This window comes from Pygoscelis adeliae, unplaced genomic scaffold, assembly GCF_000699105.1.
Source record: "Pygoscelis adeliae isolate BGI_AS28 unplaced genomic scaffold, ASM69910v1 Scaffold142, whole genome shotgun sequence".
In the NCBI taxonomy this organism is placed as follows: domain Eukaryota; kingdom Metazoa; phylum Chordata; class Aves; order Sphenisciformes; family Spheniscidae; genus Pygoscelis; species Pygoscelis adeliae.
Window position 1 is genome coordinate 1,761,451 of NW_008824247.1, and position 17,356 is coordinate 1,778,806.

The following is a 17,356-nucleotide window of genomic DNA, read 5'->3' on the forward strand; positions in this document are numbered from 1 at the left end:
GGGTTTGAAGGAAGTGGGAAGGGAGAAAGGAAAAGAAAGTAGGCTCAGAGGGATGTAGGAAGGTACTGTATGATCTCAGTATAGCGGTAGACCAAAAGTGGCAAAAGATGCAACAAAATCTGGAGAAGGCCAGTGACCCTTAAGTAACTCAATGGTAGGTAAACGCTGTGTTGTCACTAAATTCAATAGTTAATATATGTACATAGTTTTCTGTTCCTTCTCATGAGAGGAATGTGACTTGCGTGAAGTTTGGCCTTGGGAGATGTGCTAAATGAGGTGTGGAGCATCCTCATTGCTAGTTCTTGGATATCTAAGTATTGAACACATTTTTCTACTCTCAAAAAAAGAAATTTTTGCCAAATGTCGTATTTACTTGAAAGTGGCAATTAGGAAAAAGGAGCCAAATGGGAACAGTTCATCTCCAACTCAAGCATTTGGTGAGGCATGAATAACTTAGAAGCGAAGACGATACATGGCAGCTCCACATATATTTTTTTCTCTTGTTCTGCCCTAGAGAGACTGTAGAAAGAAGGAAACTGAAACTACTATGTGAAAACAGGAGGGGCAGGCAAGTTAAGAACTGCAATTTGATGTAGTGATATTGTGAATAAAGGAGTGAAGAGGAAGAGAAAAACTGGAAAATGAAAATGAAATCTAGCATCATGGCAGTCTTTATAAAGCTTTATTTTTGGGAGGGATCCTCTTAATAAAAGAGGGTTTAATAGCAAGGCTTCAGAGATGGGGAAAACAGTGCTATTGACTGAGAAAGAATGTAGTTTGCAGACTCACTTTTGTCAGCCCCAAATAATTAATAAAATCTGGAATTATAGAAAGTCCTGTTACTATCCTAGAGCTTACATATGAGATGAGGAGGCTATCTCTCTACAGCAGACTGAAGCATTTAATTTTTCAAGCAGAACGCTTACTATGTGTTGTTATTTCTGCTTCCCAGATCACCAGCATGGAGGTTAAAACCAGCGAAGATCACCTGAAAATCCATAAAATGAGGAAGAAGGTATTGAGGAAGCAGGTCAGAGCTCAGCATACATTGATGAGACATGAGGGCATTGAGTGCATCTCCCATGCCACACAGGTGACTGGCAGTTCTGATTTTGTTGGTAGTGTGAAAATGCTGCTTATCTGTGTTCTGTTGTCACATATGCTTTGTCTAAAATGCAGTTCTCTTCCAAAATGCACTTCCTGAGACTGAGGGTTTTCTGTGCCTCTTTGATTTCAAAGCAGAACTGTACTTCAGCAGTTTAATGTCTGGAGAGACTTTGACGGCCTTTGGATAAGGTTGTGTTTTTTTGTTTGTTTTTTTTTTTTTAACCTGAAACAGTAGTTTCTTGGGTTGGGGAGGGGGAGGAAGCATGGGAAATGTTACCTTGTTGAAGTAGATAAACTTTTCTTCTCTTTCTCTGTGTGATTTCTTCTCTAGCTTTTAGCTTTTGTATCTTTCTTTCCTCTATACTTCTCTATCAAGTATGATTTGTCTCATTTAAACTCCCTGTTAAAAACATGTCTACCTTAGAAATCTTTTCCACATTGTTTTCTTCACCTAAATTGATTTAGGCTGTGGTTCTGTGGGAGTTGAACTGGTTGACTGACTTACAGCTGTTGAAAAGGGGACAACTTTCTCTTCCCTTTCACAAAAGGGGACAAGATAGGAGGGAGTTCTGCTTTCTTATGATGCTCAATGAACTTTACCATAAGCCACTTTATTCCCTAACCTAACAGAAAACTACTCAGCTTTTTGATCTGTAGTTTTCTGCCACAGTAGAGAGTTACAGCAGATCAGAGGGTGACCTTGCAGATACTGGCGTAGCAAAAAGTAAGTGACAGGAACTTGCAGACAGAAAGGGAAGAAGTTAGAAAGAGAGTTTATAATTTCCCTCCGTCAGTTGTGGGGAGATGCTAATGGCTTGAAAGACTGTGGAGCAGTATCATTTGCTCTGGCCTTGTTCATCTTGATCCTGCCGATTCTCCCCATTCAAATATGGAAACATCGGTTAGATCTTTATACTTTTTTGTAACAAAACTGGGCTTAGTCTTCACTCAGATTTCACATTTAGCATATGCTAAAATGACCCAGCAATCTTGTATATACTGTAAGCTCTTTGGAGCAGGGACTGTGTTCTTCTAGTGTTGCTTGGAAATGGGTCTGTAGTCCGGGACTTGTTCCCCTCGACACTGCCCCATATACCAAGTTATCCATCTAATCTGTCCAAAGAGTAATTTTGGGGTCCAGCAAGATCCTCATCGATGACAGAACATTTGAATAAGTGGTGTATGAAACAGAATCATAGTGCTGGTGATAAACTTGTGTCAAGAATACAGAAAATGCTTTCAGGCTTTGTGCAAGAGTCTGATTATATTGAAATTGCTCAGTCAGGAGAACATGATCAGTTGCTGTATGTGCTGCTGTTGTGTAGTGACGGTCTTTGTAGATGAAGTGCTTACAGCCAGTGAAAGCACTGGCTCTGTGTTTCCTCTACACACATGGGCTTCCCCATTAATAACATTCTAGAAAATAACAACAGTTAATAATATGGTCACTTTTGAAAAATGTGATAAGTAATGGACAGCCTGATGCAGTGCTAAGAACAAGTGTTAACAGAGCCATCGCAATAGGCCTAATCACAGCAGTACCTCAGGCATGCTCACTGTATAAATTTTTCTTTTTTTAATAATCCTTCTCTTCAGTTTTAAACCTAATTTTCTGTCTTTTAGAGAAGTGAAATGCTATCATTTGAAACAATTGAACACTTTACCAGCTGCCTTCAGAAAAGGTCATAGAACATTTATAGACTTTAAGGAAAAGATTGTCTGAAAGCTTTCTGGAAAGGTATTACGTGGAGTCAATCTGAATAAATCATTGCTGGCTGTTTGGAGTCACCAGAGCTCAATCAAAACTTCAAGACTGCATCCTCATTTGGCCTTAAAAAGGGACTTAAACTTCTTTCAACCACCATGATTAGATTGAACATCCAGTTATGGCATATAGCTATTTAGATATCAAAAGAACTTGTTAATTTGTTTTGAAAAGGTCCATGTATTTTCAAAGGCTATTTCTTGAATAATATTCCTTTGAAAAGTTCTGTTTTGTTGTTTCTTCTAATATTTGGCAAACCAGCAACAGTCCTCACAAACTGGATATTCCTTGATAATTTTGGACATAAATCACTATGAAAGCATAGAATTAAGCAATTGGGCATTGTGCATGAAGTAATCTGTGTTAACTAAGGATGGGACATAAATCCCTTTTGTTTATAAAAACAAGAGGGAGAATTTTCAGATAAGACTGCTGGAGCAGAACTAGATCCTCTGTTTCTAGAGGCTGCTGCTTTTTTTTTGGTGAACCTGATGTATGGGGGGGCATGAGGTGGGACTGGGAATATCAATCTCTCTATGCTTGGAGAGACTCCTTGGCAAAGATGAGAAAACCTTTCTTAAAAAAAAAAAAAAAAAGAATCACAGCCTTCAAAGGTTTTTCTGTTTGTTTTTGTTAGTGGTAGCTGGTCTCTGGAAAAATTCTGTTTTTAGAAACCTCCAAAATTATGTGTGCCAGTGTCGCTGTTTGCCTGCAGTGCACTTGACACACACATGCCGGTTTGAAGCTTAAGTGCTCTTGTAATAGCAACTACACATATTAATTGAGGAGGTATCTCTGATAGAGGTTGCAAGCTTTTCTGCCAGAATATGTGCTGAGCAAACAAAGGTTGCCTTAGCCTCATATACCAAGCTCATTGAAATGTAAATATCTTGTGTGGAATACATAAAAGTACTCATCAGCTTACTTAATTTTTCTTTATAGAGCTGCTCTCTTGGTAGAGTGTTAGTTTTAAATGAACCAACACTAATCACTAATTCTCCATTTTTTAAATTCCTCTTCAATTAGAGCCTGGTTATTGCCAATGCTGGTCTTGGTAATGGGATGAGTAGAAACCAACTGCTCAGGATAGTAGAAGAGTATGGATTGGTGGAAACACTCTTAATGCCACCGAATAAACCATATTCATTTGTGAAATATGGGACAACAGAAGAAGCCAAGAAAGCCTTTGATGCCCTTAATGGAAAAGAAGTAACACTGGATGACTTTGGCCAAAACATTGTTCTATATATTAATTTTGTGGAAAAAGGTATAATTTTCCTGCTCTCCTATATATCCAACTTCCTTTTGCTTTTACTTCCTAGGTCGTAAATATAGCTAAAAGCACAGTAGTCTTTGTAAGTAGACAAAGAGAATGAAAGCCAGAATGTAAGATTCAGGACATAAAGTAATCAGTGCTTCTTGTATTTCATGATAGGATGCTCTAATTTGAACTCCTTTACTTGGAGGCAAAAGGAAAAAGGATTTAGGTAGTTTCCAGACCATTCAATACTGCATATGAAGGTTTTGTAATTAAGGAGCTAAAGTGGAACCCAGGAGATCTCTGGGATAGTTCACTGGATTTCTTGTGTGACCTTAGTCTTGCGATCTCTATCTCAACTCCAAGAAGGAAAGTAGGCACAATAAGATTTCTGGCCTTTTTTTTCCCCTTCTCTCCAGGCTTTTTTTATGGCTGACTATAAACTATTTAGTACAAGAACTGTTGCTCTTTCTATGAGCTTTTATGGTGTCTAGTGAAAAGGGTTCCTGGTGTTGGTCTGTACGTTCTGCCAGTGAATAGCTTTTTTAAGCTATTAGGATAGCAAACTGATTGTCCCTACATCACCAACATTTTGTGTTCACCTAGGTATTGCATTATACTCTTCCGTAGTTGATTACAGATTGCTTCTCTGGACAGAGTAATCTGGTGATATGGTAAACCATCAAAGTTCTAGAAAATTAAAATGAAATACAGGTAGAATCCTGAAGTGATTGGGAAATTCTTTTTAGCATTATTTTGACAGGAAAATCACAAGTGGTTTTGCGTTTGAACAGTGGAGTCTTGTTGGTCTTATGCAGTAAAATTTTTAGAGAGTGCTTTTCATGATGCAAAACTTGGGCCTTATCCTGTTTTGTAATGCCAAAAAGAGATCATTCGTTCACCAAATAAGACCCCAGTGAGGGCTCCATTGTATCATTAAAGTAGATATTTCTACAGCTATACTATATTCTCAAACATAGTAAATATCCCTATACGGAACACATGTTTTTATTTTCTCTAAACAGTGGCAATATTCTCTTTTTCCGTACACCCTAGTTCTCTGGCAGAATGCTGTTCCTACAAGCTTGCCTCCAGGCCTAACGGTCATTGAAAAGATTATTTCTTCAGAGGAAGAAAGGAGGATGTTGGAAAGTATTGACTGGATAGGAGATGAAGATACCCAAAATGGTGGGCAAAACCATAGAAATCCAGACCTTCCATACCCTTGTGCTGTTTTTTCCTACAGTGTCAGTTTTCAAGAAGTCTACATCTTGGTAAATGTATTGTTTGAAATCCTTGTGTATTTGTTCTTAGTATTTTAGAAATAGGGTCTTGAATTGCAAGTGGTAAACTCCTGGGGGTAAGTGGTCTGAATTGATATTCTGGTATGGATTTACTTGAATAGTATTCCTGCATCCAGAAACAACTGAAGTCTTTTTTAGGTGTCATGCCAAGCACAGGACTGTTTTGTGAAGGTTACCCTTGTAATTTGATGTCCAGCTGAGGAGCTGTGTCTTCTCTTAAATCAAAAAAAGTCAGTGAGACACACATTCCGCATGCTTTTGTGCTTTCACTTGAGCTGTGTGGAGTTAAATCTCTTAGTAAAATAATTGTTCTTGGACTTCACTTCAATGTTTCTTTGTAAATTTTGTTCCTTGGAACAACATAAAGGGTTATATTGACCTTGGCTAACATGTAACTTCGTAATTTGTGAAAGTGAAGGATCCTGCTGTATCCACAGGATATTAATCAAGTGCAAATTCAGAGGTCAGGGCAAGAATAAAGATGCATTAAACATGGCTCAAGAAAATTGGTACTCGCTACTTCTTGCATGTACAAAAACACCATCAGTTTGACTTCAGACAGCAGTGAATGTGATGCCTGATGCAAATACAAAACGTAGTAAGGCAGAAGTGTGTGCCATGAAGAGCAAGGGTCACACACATTGTTTCAACTGTTATTAAAGAATGTTTAGGTTTAACAGGTCAGATGGAATAGGGAAGCAAAGCAAATTGTCTATACTGTTTTATGTAGTCTAACCTTACTTTAGACTTGTGTGTTTTTACAGTCCAGAAGACTTTAAAGCATAGAAGAGTAAAGCATTTTGGATATGAGTTTTGCTATGATAACAACAATGTTGATAAAGACAAACCTTTACCTGGAGGTGAGAGCTTCCATTTTAAATCATACTTACTTCTCACTGATGTTTGAACCATTATATAAAGCCTTTAAGCCTCCCTGAGATATGGATGTGAGATTCTAATTAAAGGAGAGGTTAGATTCTAATAAAAGAAGAGCCTTTACTGTATCTTAAGCACACACTGAACAGTGCTTTTCAGTGGGGTCCATTCCAAATTACTGTGAGCGCATGAAGCTTGTTTTCCAATCACTTGCAGCCAGGGGTTGCTGCCCTTTGTTAAGGTCCAGTCAAATAAGGCTTTTGGGACAGTAATTGTCATTCTTTTTTAGCTTTTGTTTCATGAAACGATTACGTGTTATAAATTACGTATTCATTTGTTTGGGGGTTGTGACGTATATTGCTGTATATATTTATCTTGAGTAGCTTGAAGCTTGCTGGATGCACACCAAAATAAAATTTCCTTTGGAGTGAAAGCAATTTTGAAAAGGTTTGAATAACTCCTATTTGGAGTTGAGAGCTGTGAGTCAGAGCAAAGCGAGTGAGTCATCTTATAGTCTTAGATTTAAAAATAGTAAAATAGGGGAGTTAAATTCCTATAAAACTTGAAGGTGTTTAAAGTGGTGCATGTGTACTGGGGTGGACGTAGCTTCCAACAGGAGGATTCTGGTTATGCTGCGGTTTTAACAGTGACGCTATATAATCATAAAAGTATTGATATTTGAACTGTTTTCTAGTCTCACAACTAGAATATTTTATGTGTGAGAAAAGCATAAACACTTCATTTGGGGAGAACAATTAAAAAATAAAAATTAATAGATTAATGAAAGGGCTGTTACTAACATGTTTGTGGGTGTTACCTCCAACAGAATTTTACAGTGAAGTCCTCAGGTAAAATAGCAAACCAAAGAGTCAGTGAAGGACTGTAACTCTCATTCCTGTTTCAAAACCAGTTTAACTTCAGCAGATTTTTTTTGGTGATATTTAATCTAATTCAGTAACAGATTTTTAGGGAGTAAATTTTTTGAGAGAGCTCTCCACACAACTTCTGACTTTCTGCATAATTTTGCTTCTTGACTGCAACTTTTTTACTGTAGTTAGTGAAAAATTTGCCTCTGATTTGATATGCTTTTATTTATGTGCAATATAGTGCAGTTTGCATTTGTAAGGAGTAGACCTGATCTGCTTCTGAATGCAGAGGCTTTGGAGGAACGGCCTTTCTAACTGTGAGATATTAAAAATATACTGGACTTGCAGATCAGGCCCTCAATTCTAATGTGTGCGTTACAGCAAATGCAGAGTGATCATTATTAAAGATGGACTTAGGTATCTATGAAGCTGTTTCTATGTATTTTGTCCAGTTATTATATTTATTGTGAAAAGGATAAAAATATAAAGAGCTATTCTGTTTTGCTTACAGTTTTGTTTCTATAACTAGGTCTTCCTGAAATTTGCGACCTATTCTTGGAGGAGTGCTTAAAGCAGGGATATATCAAACATAAACCTGATCAACTGACTGTAAATCAGTATGAACCTGGACAAGGTAAGTTTATTTGTCCTTCAAAAATTTTGAGCTTTTTACCTTACATTGTGATTTAACCCTGGCAGGCAACTAAGCACCACACAGCCAGTTGCTCACTCCTCCTCACTGAGATAGGGGAGAGAATCGGAAGGATAGAAGTGAGAAAACTCATGGGTTGAGCTAAAGACAGTTTAACAAGTTAAAAAAAAAAAGAAAAAAACGAACTCCAAAGAAAAACAAGTGATGCAAAAAGCCCCCAAACAATTGCTCACTACCAGCCGACCAATGCCCAGCCAGTCCCTGAGCAATGGCATCCCCAGTAAACCTCACCCCTAGTTTTATTGCTGAGCATGATGTCATATGGTATGGAATATCCCTTTGGTCAGCTAGGGTCAGTTGTCCCAGCTGTGTCCCCTCTCAACTTCCTGTGTACCCCCGGCTGACTTGCTGGCAGGGAAGCATGACAACCAGAAAGGACCTTGATGCTGTGTAAGCACTGTTCAGCAATAACTAAAACATCCCTGTGTTCTCAACACTGTTTTCATCACAAATCCAAAACATAACACCATACAAGCTACTGTGAAGAAAATTGACTTTATCCCAGCCAAACCAGTACAACTTAACTGAAAATCAGAAGGGAATAGCATCTAAATGTGACATGGTGTAGGGACAGGATTTAAGCACCTGCTTAGTTATTTCCTCTGTGACTAGGAATGCTTTGAATCAAAACTAAAGTCTTCGTACTGGTTTCTGAACCTGGGAGCTTGTGTTTGGAAGTACATTTCTTGATACTACTGTTAAGGAAATTGATGGTGTTTGAGTCCAAGGCCATAACTTGGAAACTAAACATAAAAAGATGCAGGAATGAATAGTCATATTTGGTTTTGTACTCAAGTGCATTTTTTCACTCCAGATTCTTCTTGCTCCCTGTACTGTGCATACCGTCTCCAGGAAATGGCTCTTGCTCTTAGTACATGATATAATGTTAGTATATGTGATATATGGACTGTTAAGTATGATGCAATCAGTGTTCCCTTATCTGAGGAATAAGAAATTATTCTGTTTGTATAATCTTGCCCAAACTGGAGACATCTGAAGAGAAATTTGCTTCTAATCACACCTCCAGGAAATAAATCACATGCTGTGCTTTTTGCGAAGGTCAATCATCAAGGCTAAGTATCTGGCTTCCTTTCTAGAGTGGATATCTCATTTGTTCTTAGGAAGAAGGGACAACAGCTTTTCTTTCAGAATTAGTGTCTGACAGCTAACACAGTGTTTGCCAAACAGGGGTCTGAAAAGCTGATCCTATTTATTTATGTATCTGGCAATCTGTTAAGTTGATACAGTCATGTACTTCTGGCTGGGACATTAGAGGAGATTAGTTAGAATTGTAGGTTTCTATCAAGAATAGAAGCAGTTTAAAAAAAAAAAGCCCAAAGCAAAATACCCTTTCTTAAGTGCAAATTGTTAGGATATGAATGAGCACAGAGTGCAGTCAGATTAATACCTTTAGTATCTGTGTTCCGAGCCAGGTTGTCACTGGAAATTACACTTGAGATTTTAAAAAGTGTCATGACTGATGACTTTGGGTACCTAAGCTGTAGTGGCCACACTTAACACACATTAAATGAATTCCTTTTTGAGGGCACTTTTTTCATTCAGGGTCCTAATAATGTTTAAAGTTGTAGATTATGCTTGAAAGTTACCATCCACTTTTGAATGTTTAGGTGACTCTTACTATGTGCTGCATATATGGAGTATGAACAGCAGGTAGGTAGGTTAGTGTGGTCTTGATTGAATTGTCTGGGTGATGCTGAAGAGAGCAGTCGATGTTCTCCTGTTGCATACTGAATTGCACTGACTTCAGTGCACATCTGAAGGCAGAGTTTCAGTGCTTTATACCGAGGCAAGGTTATGAGCACAAACAGATATGTGTCCTTGGGTTTTCAAGACTCGCTGATTTTCTATCATTAAATATTGGCCTCATAAAACACTTGTATTGCTTTCATCGAAACTATTGGAATTCAGAATATTTAACATCTGGAGGTAAAATCTGGCGTATAATAAGGATACTTTATAGTGCTGACTGACATTATTAGGAAAAAATGTTCTCAGCTCAGAAATTTGATAGTGTCCAAAATGAATGTGGGTAGAGCTTTTAATAAGCAAATATAACTGTTTTGGTTTGGATCACATAAGAGTTACCCTATCTGTCTGGGCCTGCTATGGTGTCAAAGGAAGGCGTAGTTGCAGTTCTCTCGAGCTGTCTGCTGGCCTTGCTCCTCCACTGGCTACAGTTCCCTACCATGCGGTGAGATCTTGCTGAGGTTAAACCACGACAGGGGAGAGCGTAGTGATTTCAGGTGCTCTCTGCAGCGAGGAGAGCATTTGGAGTCTTCAGAGGGTGAGTGAGGCCTTTGGGTGCTCTGAACTGTCTTCTAGATATTTCCGCTAGTTATACAGGACACTTGTGTTAACTGTGTGCATCTAATCTGGGCATGTAAATCGGATAATTGTCCTGAATTCTTTTGGAAGGTAACTCCCTCCTTTATGATAAGTTTTGTTTGTTCAACTGTACATCCCAGTTTTCTATATGGACATCCACGGAAACAGCTTGCTAACAGAGATACCACTCTATTATTATTATACTGGCTTGTTTGTTTTTTTTTCTTATGCAGGAATTCCTCCTCATATTGATACACATTCCGCTTTTGAGGATGAAATAATCTCTCTCAGTTTAGGAGCTGAGGTAAATTTAATGTTTGTATGTGTTTTGATGATGCTTTACTGACAACTTTCATTTTTATATTTAGTACAAGTTAATTTGATTTTCCATGGTGTCTGTTCACACTATTCTGAGTTTAATATCAAGCATGTAAGGTAATGTGATATGCTTATTAAATAAGTAACTGCAATGAGATGATGTCACTGGAAGATTTGCCAGTGATATTGGTGATACCCTATTTTTAAATGTTAGCATCCAGTTCTCCATAGACCTTCCTTCATTTTGTATTCGTCTTAGAAAGAGTATCACTCCTGCTTATGTTTCTACTTTCATTTTTTCCTGTGTTATCCCCTGTTCCCTCTGGTCTGCATAAGCCTCCCATTATTTTTATATTCAGTACATTGACAGTAGGCTAATGTAGGTATATTACCTGTAGAAGGTCCAGTCAGGGTCTGAACCGTACTGAGCTACTCGTGGTGCAGGCAGAGGTAGACTCTGATCTCATGAGCTTCCAACATATGCAGATGATGTAGACAAAGAGTGGGAAGGGAAATAGAAGAACAGTGGACTAGCACCAAGTCATGTAACATATCAAGAGTAGGGCTGAAAACAGTCCGTATCATCTAGTCTCAGTGCTCTAATTAGTGTCTTCACTTTTATGCTGCATCTGTGCCCATCCATGTTTTACAAATTTAGTGTTACTTTCTCTGCCTTAAGCACTACTGCAGCAAGTCTTGGCTTCTTGGCCTTCCCATCTTCCTGCGCGTTTCTTGAGAGTGTATTCTACACATCTGCAAGGCCTGCTTCCATTGCTGTCTTGGGCTTTTTGTGACAGGGGCGTTATGTGTATTGCTGTGTATTCCCATGGTACTGGATAACTAGAAGGTTAACAAGGCTAAGAACAGGTTATCACAGTGGGTAATAAAGGTTTGACTTTTGAATCTTTCCATTGAAAAGCTATGAATGCTGTATGAGAATGATCTAATCTGCTACTTGTTTTTTCTGACAGTGGTGTGTAGATGACACAGATGTGTGTCTTTATAGAGTTGTACGTGTATTACCAATAGCATTCTCCTGTTACCAAACAACAACTTTTATTATTGCTCTTGGTTTGTCTTACTCTTTAGGCAGAGAGAGGAAGGAACATGGCTGGGTATTCTGAGCACTGACTTTTTTTAATCTTTAGTCTGGGTTCTGGCATCGATTTCCTCTTCTTGCAAGTTGTGTAGTGGATGGTGGAGCTCCTGGGACTAGGGGTGAGTCTAAGGAAGGATAGCTTTTTCATTAACATGTGTGGCAGTGGCACATCTGTGGTTTTGGTTGCTTGAAAAGGGGTTGTCAGTGTTGCCAGTCCTCTCAGCCTGACCAAGGATGTATTTGTCCACCACTCACAAAAGCATCCACTCGAGTAGGAACGTCTGGGATTACTTGTGAGGATGGTATGCACAGTGACAGTAGAGTTCTTACTACTTTTGTTTTGGAATCTCCCAATCTAGGGGCTACTTCCTCATGTGGCTTCTGCACTTAGCCTTGTCTCGGAGATAGTGTGTTCTATTCTGTTCAACTGCAATGTTGTCTTAACAGTGCCAACACCTCCATGCTAGGTAGCACATGGGAACGTTCATCTCTTTCCTGCAGTTTCTCTAGAAGGGCTCTGATTGATCTTCTGTGCAGTTTATCCATCCTAAGTTTAATTTTTCTAATACATGGTGAGCATTCAGAGCAGCACAGCAACAGTGGATGACCCCAACTTACAGCTGTTCCTATGTTGATCTTGTGAATAGTAAAAAAGTTGCTTTATTTTATAAATACTATATTGGTGCTGTAATTTCACATGTTCTGCCTCCATCTGCAGCCCTAGGCTTTCTTAGGCTTTCCATTTCAACTAAAAGGCCAATTCTGGCACAGATGCTCTGTTACTTCATTGATGAGGCACCATAGGCAGTGCATTTCTGGATGATTATATTACAGCACACCTTTGTGATGGTCTCAGAGACGGCCAAAAACAGAGTGATTTTAATCACTTGAGAAATACAAACCTTTCCGGGAAGTGGACTGCTTGGAGCATTATGATGTTGTTAAAAATTGGAATGTGTACATTTTAATCAGGGAAACAGCCAGACTTGGGCCATTTCTAGATATTTCAGGCATAGGCATTGGATGCAGTCTGTTAGCTCCCAAGTTTCAGTGCCTTTTCCTAATGGGCCATTAATGCACTTTTCAGGTGTAGACAATCAAAGCACACATGTAGTAAAACAAGCCAGTGGCCCATGAAATGCTGCATTATTTAATGGCTTTTCTTTCTGGTACTTTTACAACTTTTTATGATTTCTTTAATGTGTTTTTGTGCACTTAGGTCTTCATCTGATTTTAAAATGTAAATATCAGTTGCAGTAATATGTGAGTTAGCTATTGTAGGAGTGAAGTCCCATACTCTATTCCTATTAAAGCTTACCATGTACAAAATTTACACACTGATAATAAACAATTGCAGTTGCATATACAGCAGCAAACTCTGGTATGTATTTTTTTCTCTCTATTCTTCTCTCTGTAGTGTGACTTTTTTTTTTTCACCTGAATAAATTAGGCTGCAGTGTAATGGAAAACATAAATAAACAGTCATATGTTTTGTCCTTTCTTTATTCTCCTCAACAGTAAATGCACACATTTAAATATAAAGAAATAACCTTGCATCCCAACTGGTTCTGTATCCTATTTCGGAAGTTGGCTAACCAGACAATTTATAGGAAGAAAAGAAAGCAGAATGCCTCATACATGAGGCATTCTTATACTAAGTCATGGAAAGAGCTTTTCTTTCAATTGTTTGTATGCTTGTCCTTCCAGGATCTGAGTTAGGCAGATTCTCGTAACTAGTAACTAAAATAAATGCTTTGGTTTATGAAAGAGAAGTCTGTGGCAGAGCAGGGGACTAAATACAAGTGCCTTCCTAGCCTAGCGCCTTAGCTATCAGCATAGGTTCTCAAACTTCTTACATCATCTTCACAGAACCACAGAATTGTTTAGGTTGGAAGGTACCTCTTGAGGTCATCTAGGCCAAGGCCCCTGCTCAAGCAGAGTTAGTTAAAGCAGGTTGTCCAAGACTGTGTCCAGGTGTGTTTCCAATATCTCTGCAGATGGAGACTCCAGAACCTCTCTGGGCAACCTGTTCCAGTGTTTGACCTCCCTTGCAGTAAAAAAACCCTATTTTCTTGTGTTCTGTTAGAATCACATGGGTTTTAAATTGTACCCATTGTCTCTTGTCCTGTTGGTGGACACTACTAGGAAGTCTGGCTCCCTCTTCTTCATTCCCTCCCATCAAGTATTTATACATGTTGGTGAGAGCCATCTTATCTGAGCCTGAGCCTTCTGTTATCCAAGCTGATCAGTCCCAGCTCTCTCAGCATCTCCTCGTGTAAAGATACTCCTTAATCATCTTCATGGCCCTGTGCTGGGCTTGCTCCACTAAGTCCATATCTTTCTGGTAGTGGGAAGTCCAGTCCCAGTACTGGACACAGTACTATAGATGCATCCTCACCAGTGCTGAGTAGAGAGGAAGGATCACCTCTGTTGACCTACTGGCAGTGCTCTTCCTAATGTAACCCAGGAGGCTGTTGGCCTTTCTTTCTGCAAGAGTAAATTGGTGGCTCATGTTCAAGTTCTTGTTCACTAGGACTCCAAGGTCCTTTTTGGCAAAGATGCTTTCTAGCTGGTCAGCCCCCAGCATGTAGTGATGCACGGGGTTATTCCTGACCAGGTGCAGGACTTTGCACTTCCCTTTGTTGAACTTCATGAGGTTCCTGTTGGCACCAGTTCTCCAGCCTGTCCAGGTCCCTGTGAATGGCGGCACAACCATCTGGTGTATCAGCCACTCCTCCTGCTTTTGTATTGTCTGTAAACTTGCTGAGGGTGCACTCTGCCCCATCGTCCCCATCGTCCAGATCACTAATGAAGATGTTAAACAGCGTTAGCCCCAGTATCAACCGCTAGGGTACACCACTAGTGACATGTCTCCAACTACACTTTTGTGCCACTGCCGTCTTCAGTGATACCTTGCAGCCTAAATCACATTATTGAGAATCAGTCTTTTCCTCAGTGGTGAATGAGTTTATCCAGTAACAAAGCACTTTGTACTGTTTTGTTAGAGGAATTCTTGTAAGTCTAATTTGTTTCTGCAAACTTGATTTATGTTGAAAAAGGAATAGTTATTGGCATGTGGCATATATGTTCATTTAAAATATGAATAAAACAATCTTGAGAAGAAAATAATGATTCTTCACAACGTTGCATTTGTCTTGCATCAGATAACCTACAGCAATCCAAGTTCTTAAGCTCATATGAAATGAGGCAGTAATGTAGGTGTGATATTCTCTTTCCTATCTCAGTCACATGGAACAGCTTTGTCAAGAAAAACAAAGTGGCTCAGTTTTGTTGTGGTTGGTGCAATACCTTGTGTTTTGGGGAGTTTAGAAGACAGATTAAACTTGATTTGCCTAGCTTATAAAAATCACTAAATAGAGGGCAAAGCAGTGAAACATGATGTGTCTTGTCCCATAATACTCCAGGAAAAGTGAGGGTCTCGGGCTAATCACTTCTCTGCTTTTGACCCATTTCTTTGGCATCTCCTGGGAAAGTGCAGAATAAAGTGAGACTTCCAGAATGTCCTGTGGGCTTGTAAGGGTATTTTATAAATTACCACATTCACCCTTTCTTTACAGGAGCTGATAAACTGAAAATATTAATGAATAACAGTTTCAATGTTGTGTTATTGAATACAACTTTCTTTAATTCAGAAGTTGTTATAGTAGGAGAAGAAAAGCAATGGGGTAACTTTAGTTCAGAATGCCATTAAGCTTAACGGCAAACCATATGTCATGTGTCCATGAATTTGAACAAAGTACTGCAAAACAGGGAACAGTCCTTTCTGTTGAGAATTTTCTGGTTTTATTTGAGTTAGGTGTTATTTTCAATGCCTCCGTTTGGTGTCTCTAAAGACACGTAATTTTACAGTATTTCATCTTAGGAGCCTGGCCAAGTTTGCAGCTGTCTCAAAAAATCCTAGTTAAAGCCTGTGTCAAATTTCCTTTTGCACATTTGCAGCAGGAGCTTGATCAATATTGAGATTTCTGTTTTTCCACTTTTCCTAATTTGCCATTTTACATGCTGTCATGTAAGCCTTGATCATTAGAATTTTAGAAATACAGAGGTAGCATTTCTATAACGAGCTAAGTAGTGTTATGAGAGTATCCAACCCATAGAAGAATTTTCCCTTCCTGGCTGCAGTTCTTACCCCCAATGAACAGCTAGCGACACCCTGCAGTCCCTCCTCATCAGCTCTCCCCATTCCGTTCAAGACTGCTGTGGGACACCCACTGCTCCATGCAGAGGGTGAAGTGCAGTCATGGTTTTCCTGAAGGGTGTGTTGTGTTGGCACCATACTATGATTTATGTTGTTCTGTCTCATTTTCCTAATATTGAGCCCTGATGTGGAAGCCCCAGGCTTGTAATTCTCTTCTCCTTAGCTTCTGCTTTTCCTCCTTGAGTGCCTTACTCTGCTTCCTATCCCTGTGCCTTGGCCTGGCACGAAGGCTGGTATGAACAGAGAACTGCTGTGATGCTCTGGCTAGGCCCCCTGACCTAACATCGGCAAAAAGGAAGCTTTAGGGGTTTGAGTCAGATTTGTGGCTCAAGGTTAAACAGTGGGGCCATGTGTGCATCAGCCTTGACCTCTGCCTAACTTCTGTTATCTGAACACATATTCGTCATGTCTTAGCCTGCAGATATTAAGTGCTTTGATCTATAAAGAAAAGCTGTGACTCTTAATGCTTGAAAGCAGAGCAATGTTACAAAGAAAAACTCCACCAGATCTTTTGACATATGTGTGACCGATGGTCATCCTCGAACTGGTAGAATGAGGTACACTGCTATTACTCATCTCTCAGGCTGGTAATTGACCATTTTTTCCTGCACTTTTGCCTCTTATCTGTTGATCTCTTTCTAATCTGTCTTGGTTAACAAACAGAAACCTGTAGCTGCTATAGCAGCAGCTGTTTCTGTAATAGCTGCTTGAGAGATTTTTCTCAGAAGCCTTTAGAAAGTTTAGACTGTACCCAGCCTTTGACAGTTAGCACCTGTTTCATGTCTTGTGTGAGCTCTAACAAGGTAGGCGGGCACTGGATATTGTTGTGTTAACTTTGTGGTCCCAGTCTTGTTTTGCTTACCTTGGTTAGTTGCTGATTCAGTTTAATTTACTGTTTACATTTACATCGCTTTATTTTTCTTTTAAGGGAAGGCAGAAAGCGTCTTACCTAATTAAGGATTACTCTGGTAGTGACTATACCAAAGTTTTTCCTCTGTCCATGCTAGCAGCATGATTGTAGTAGGTGAAATAGTAGTAATAGCAATCAATATTTAAAAAGAGATTGGATTGGCAGAACCAAAATGTCTCTTGACCCAAATGGAAGACATTAATTTTAATCACTGCAACCTAATGCTGAGTTCAGAAGTTTGTTCAAGGGAGTCTGGTGGGATTCCTGAAGCTCGATAGTGTGCTTTTCAGATCTGTAAGACAGGTTTCTTGAGCTGTACCCTTTTTACAGTCATGGATTTTATCAGTTCTTGAAGAATAGTGATTTGCAGTGGCTTCTGTATCATTTAGCTGGAAACCCAAAGGGACTGTATTTATAATTGTATGCCAAATTTAGTTGGTTTGTTCCATTTAAAGTGGTATTTCATTTTTGAAAACTACTGAAGAGCTTCTCCATGTGAAAGGTGTCCTGAGCACCATAAGTTAAATGCATCAGGCTTCATAAATCTGTCTCTCTTGTTTGCATTTACTCTGTATA

General features: G+C 39.2%; 1 protein-coding gene across 1 annotated transcript in view; it reads left to right on the forward strand.

Moving 5' to 3' along the window:
* The first annotated feature begins 961 nt into the window (after positions 1-961).
* The window catches only part of ALKBH8 (alkB, alkylation repair homolog 8 (E. coli)), a 44,774-nt gene continuing 28,379 nt past the window's right edge, over positions 962-17,356 (forward strand). The window contains exons 1-6 of the mRNA XM_009335271.1: positions 962-1,093; positions 3,899-4,139; positions 5,187-5,318; positions 6,199-6,294; positions 7,706-7,810; positions 10,468-10,538. Of these exons, the coding sequence (XP_009333546.1) occupies positions 962-1,093; positions 3,899-4,139; positions 5,187-5,318; positions 6,199-6,294; positions 7,706-7,810; positions 10,468-10,538 (777 nt within the window). The remainder of the gene's footprint in view (positions 1,094-3,898; positions 4,140-5,186; positions 5,319-6,198; positions 6,295-7,705; positions 7,811-10,467; positions 10,539-17,356) is intronic.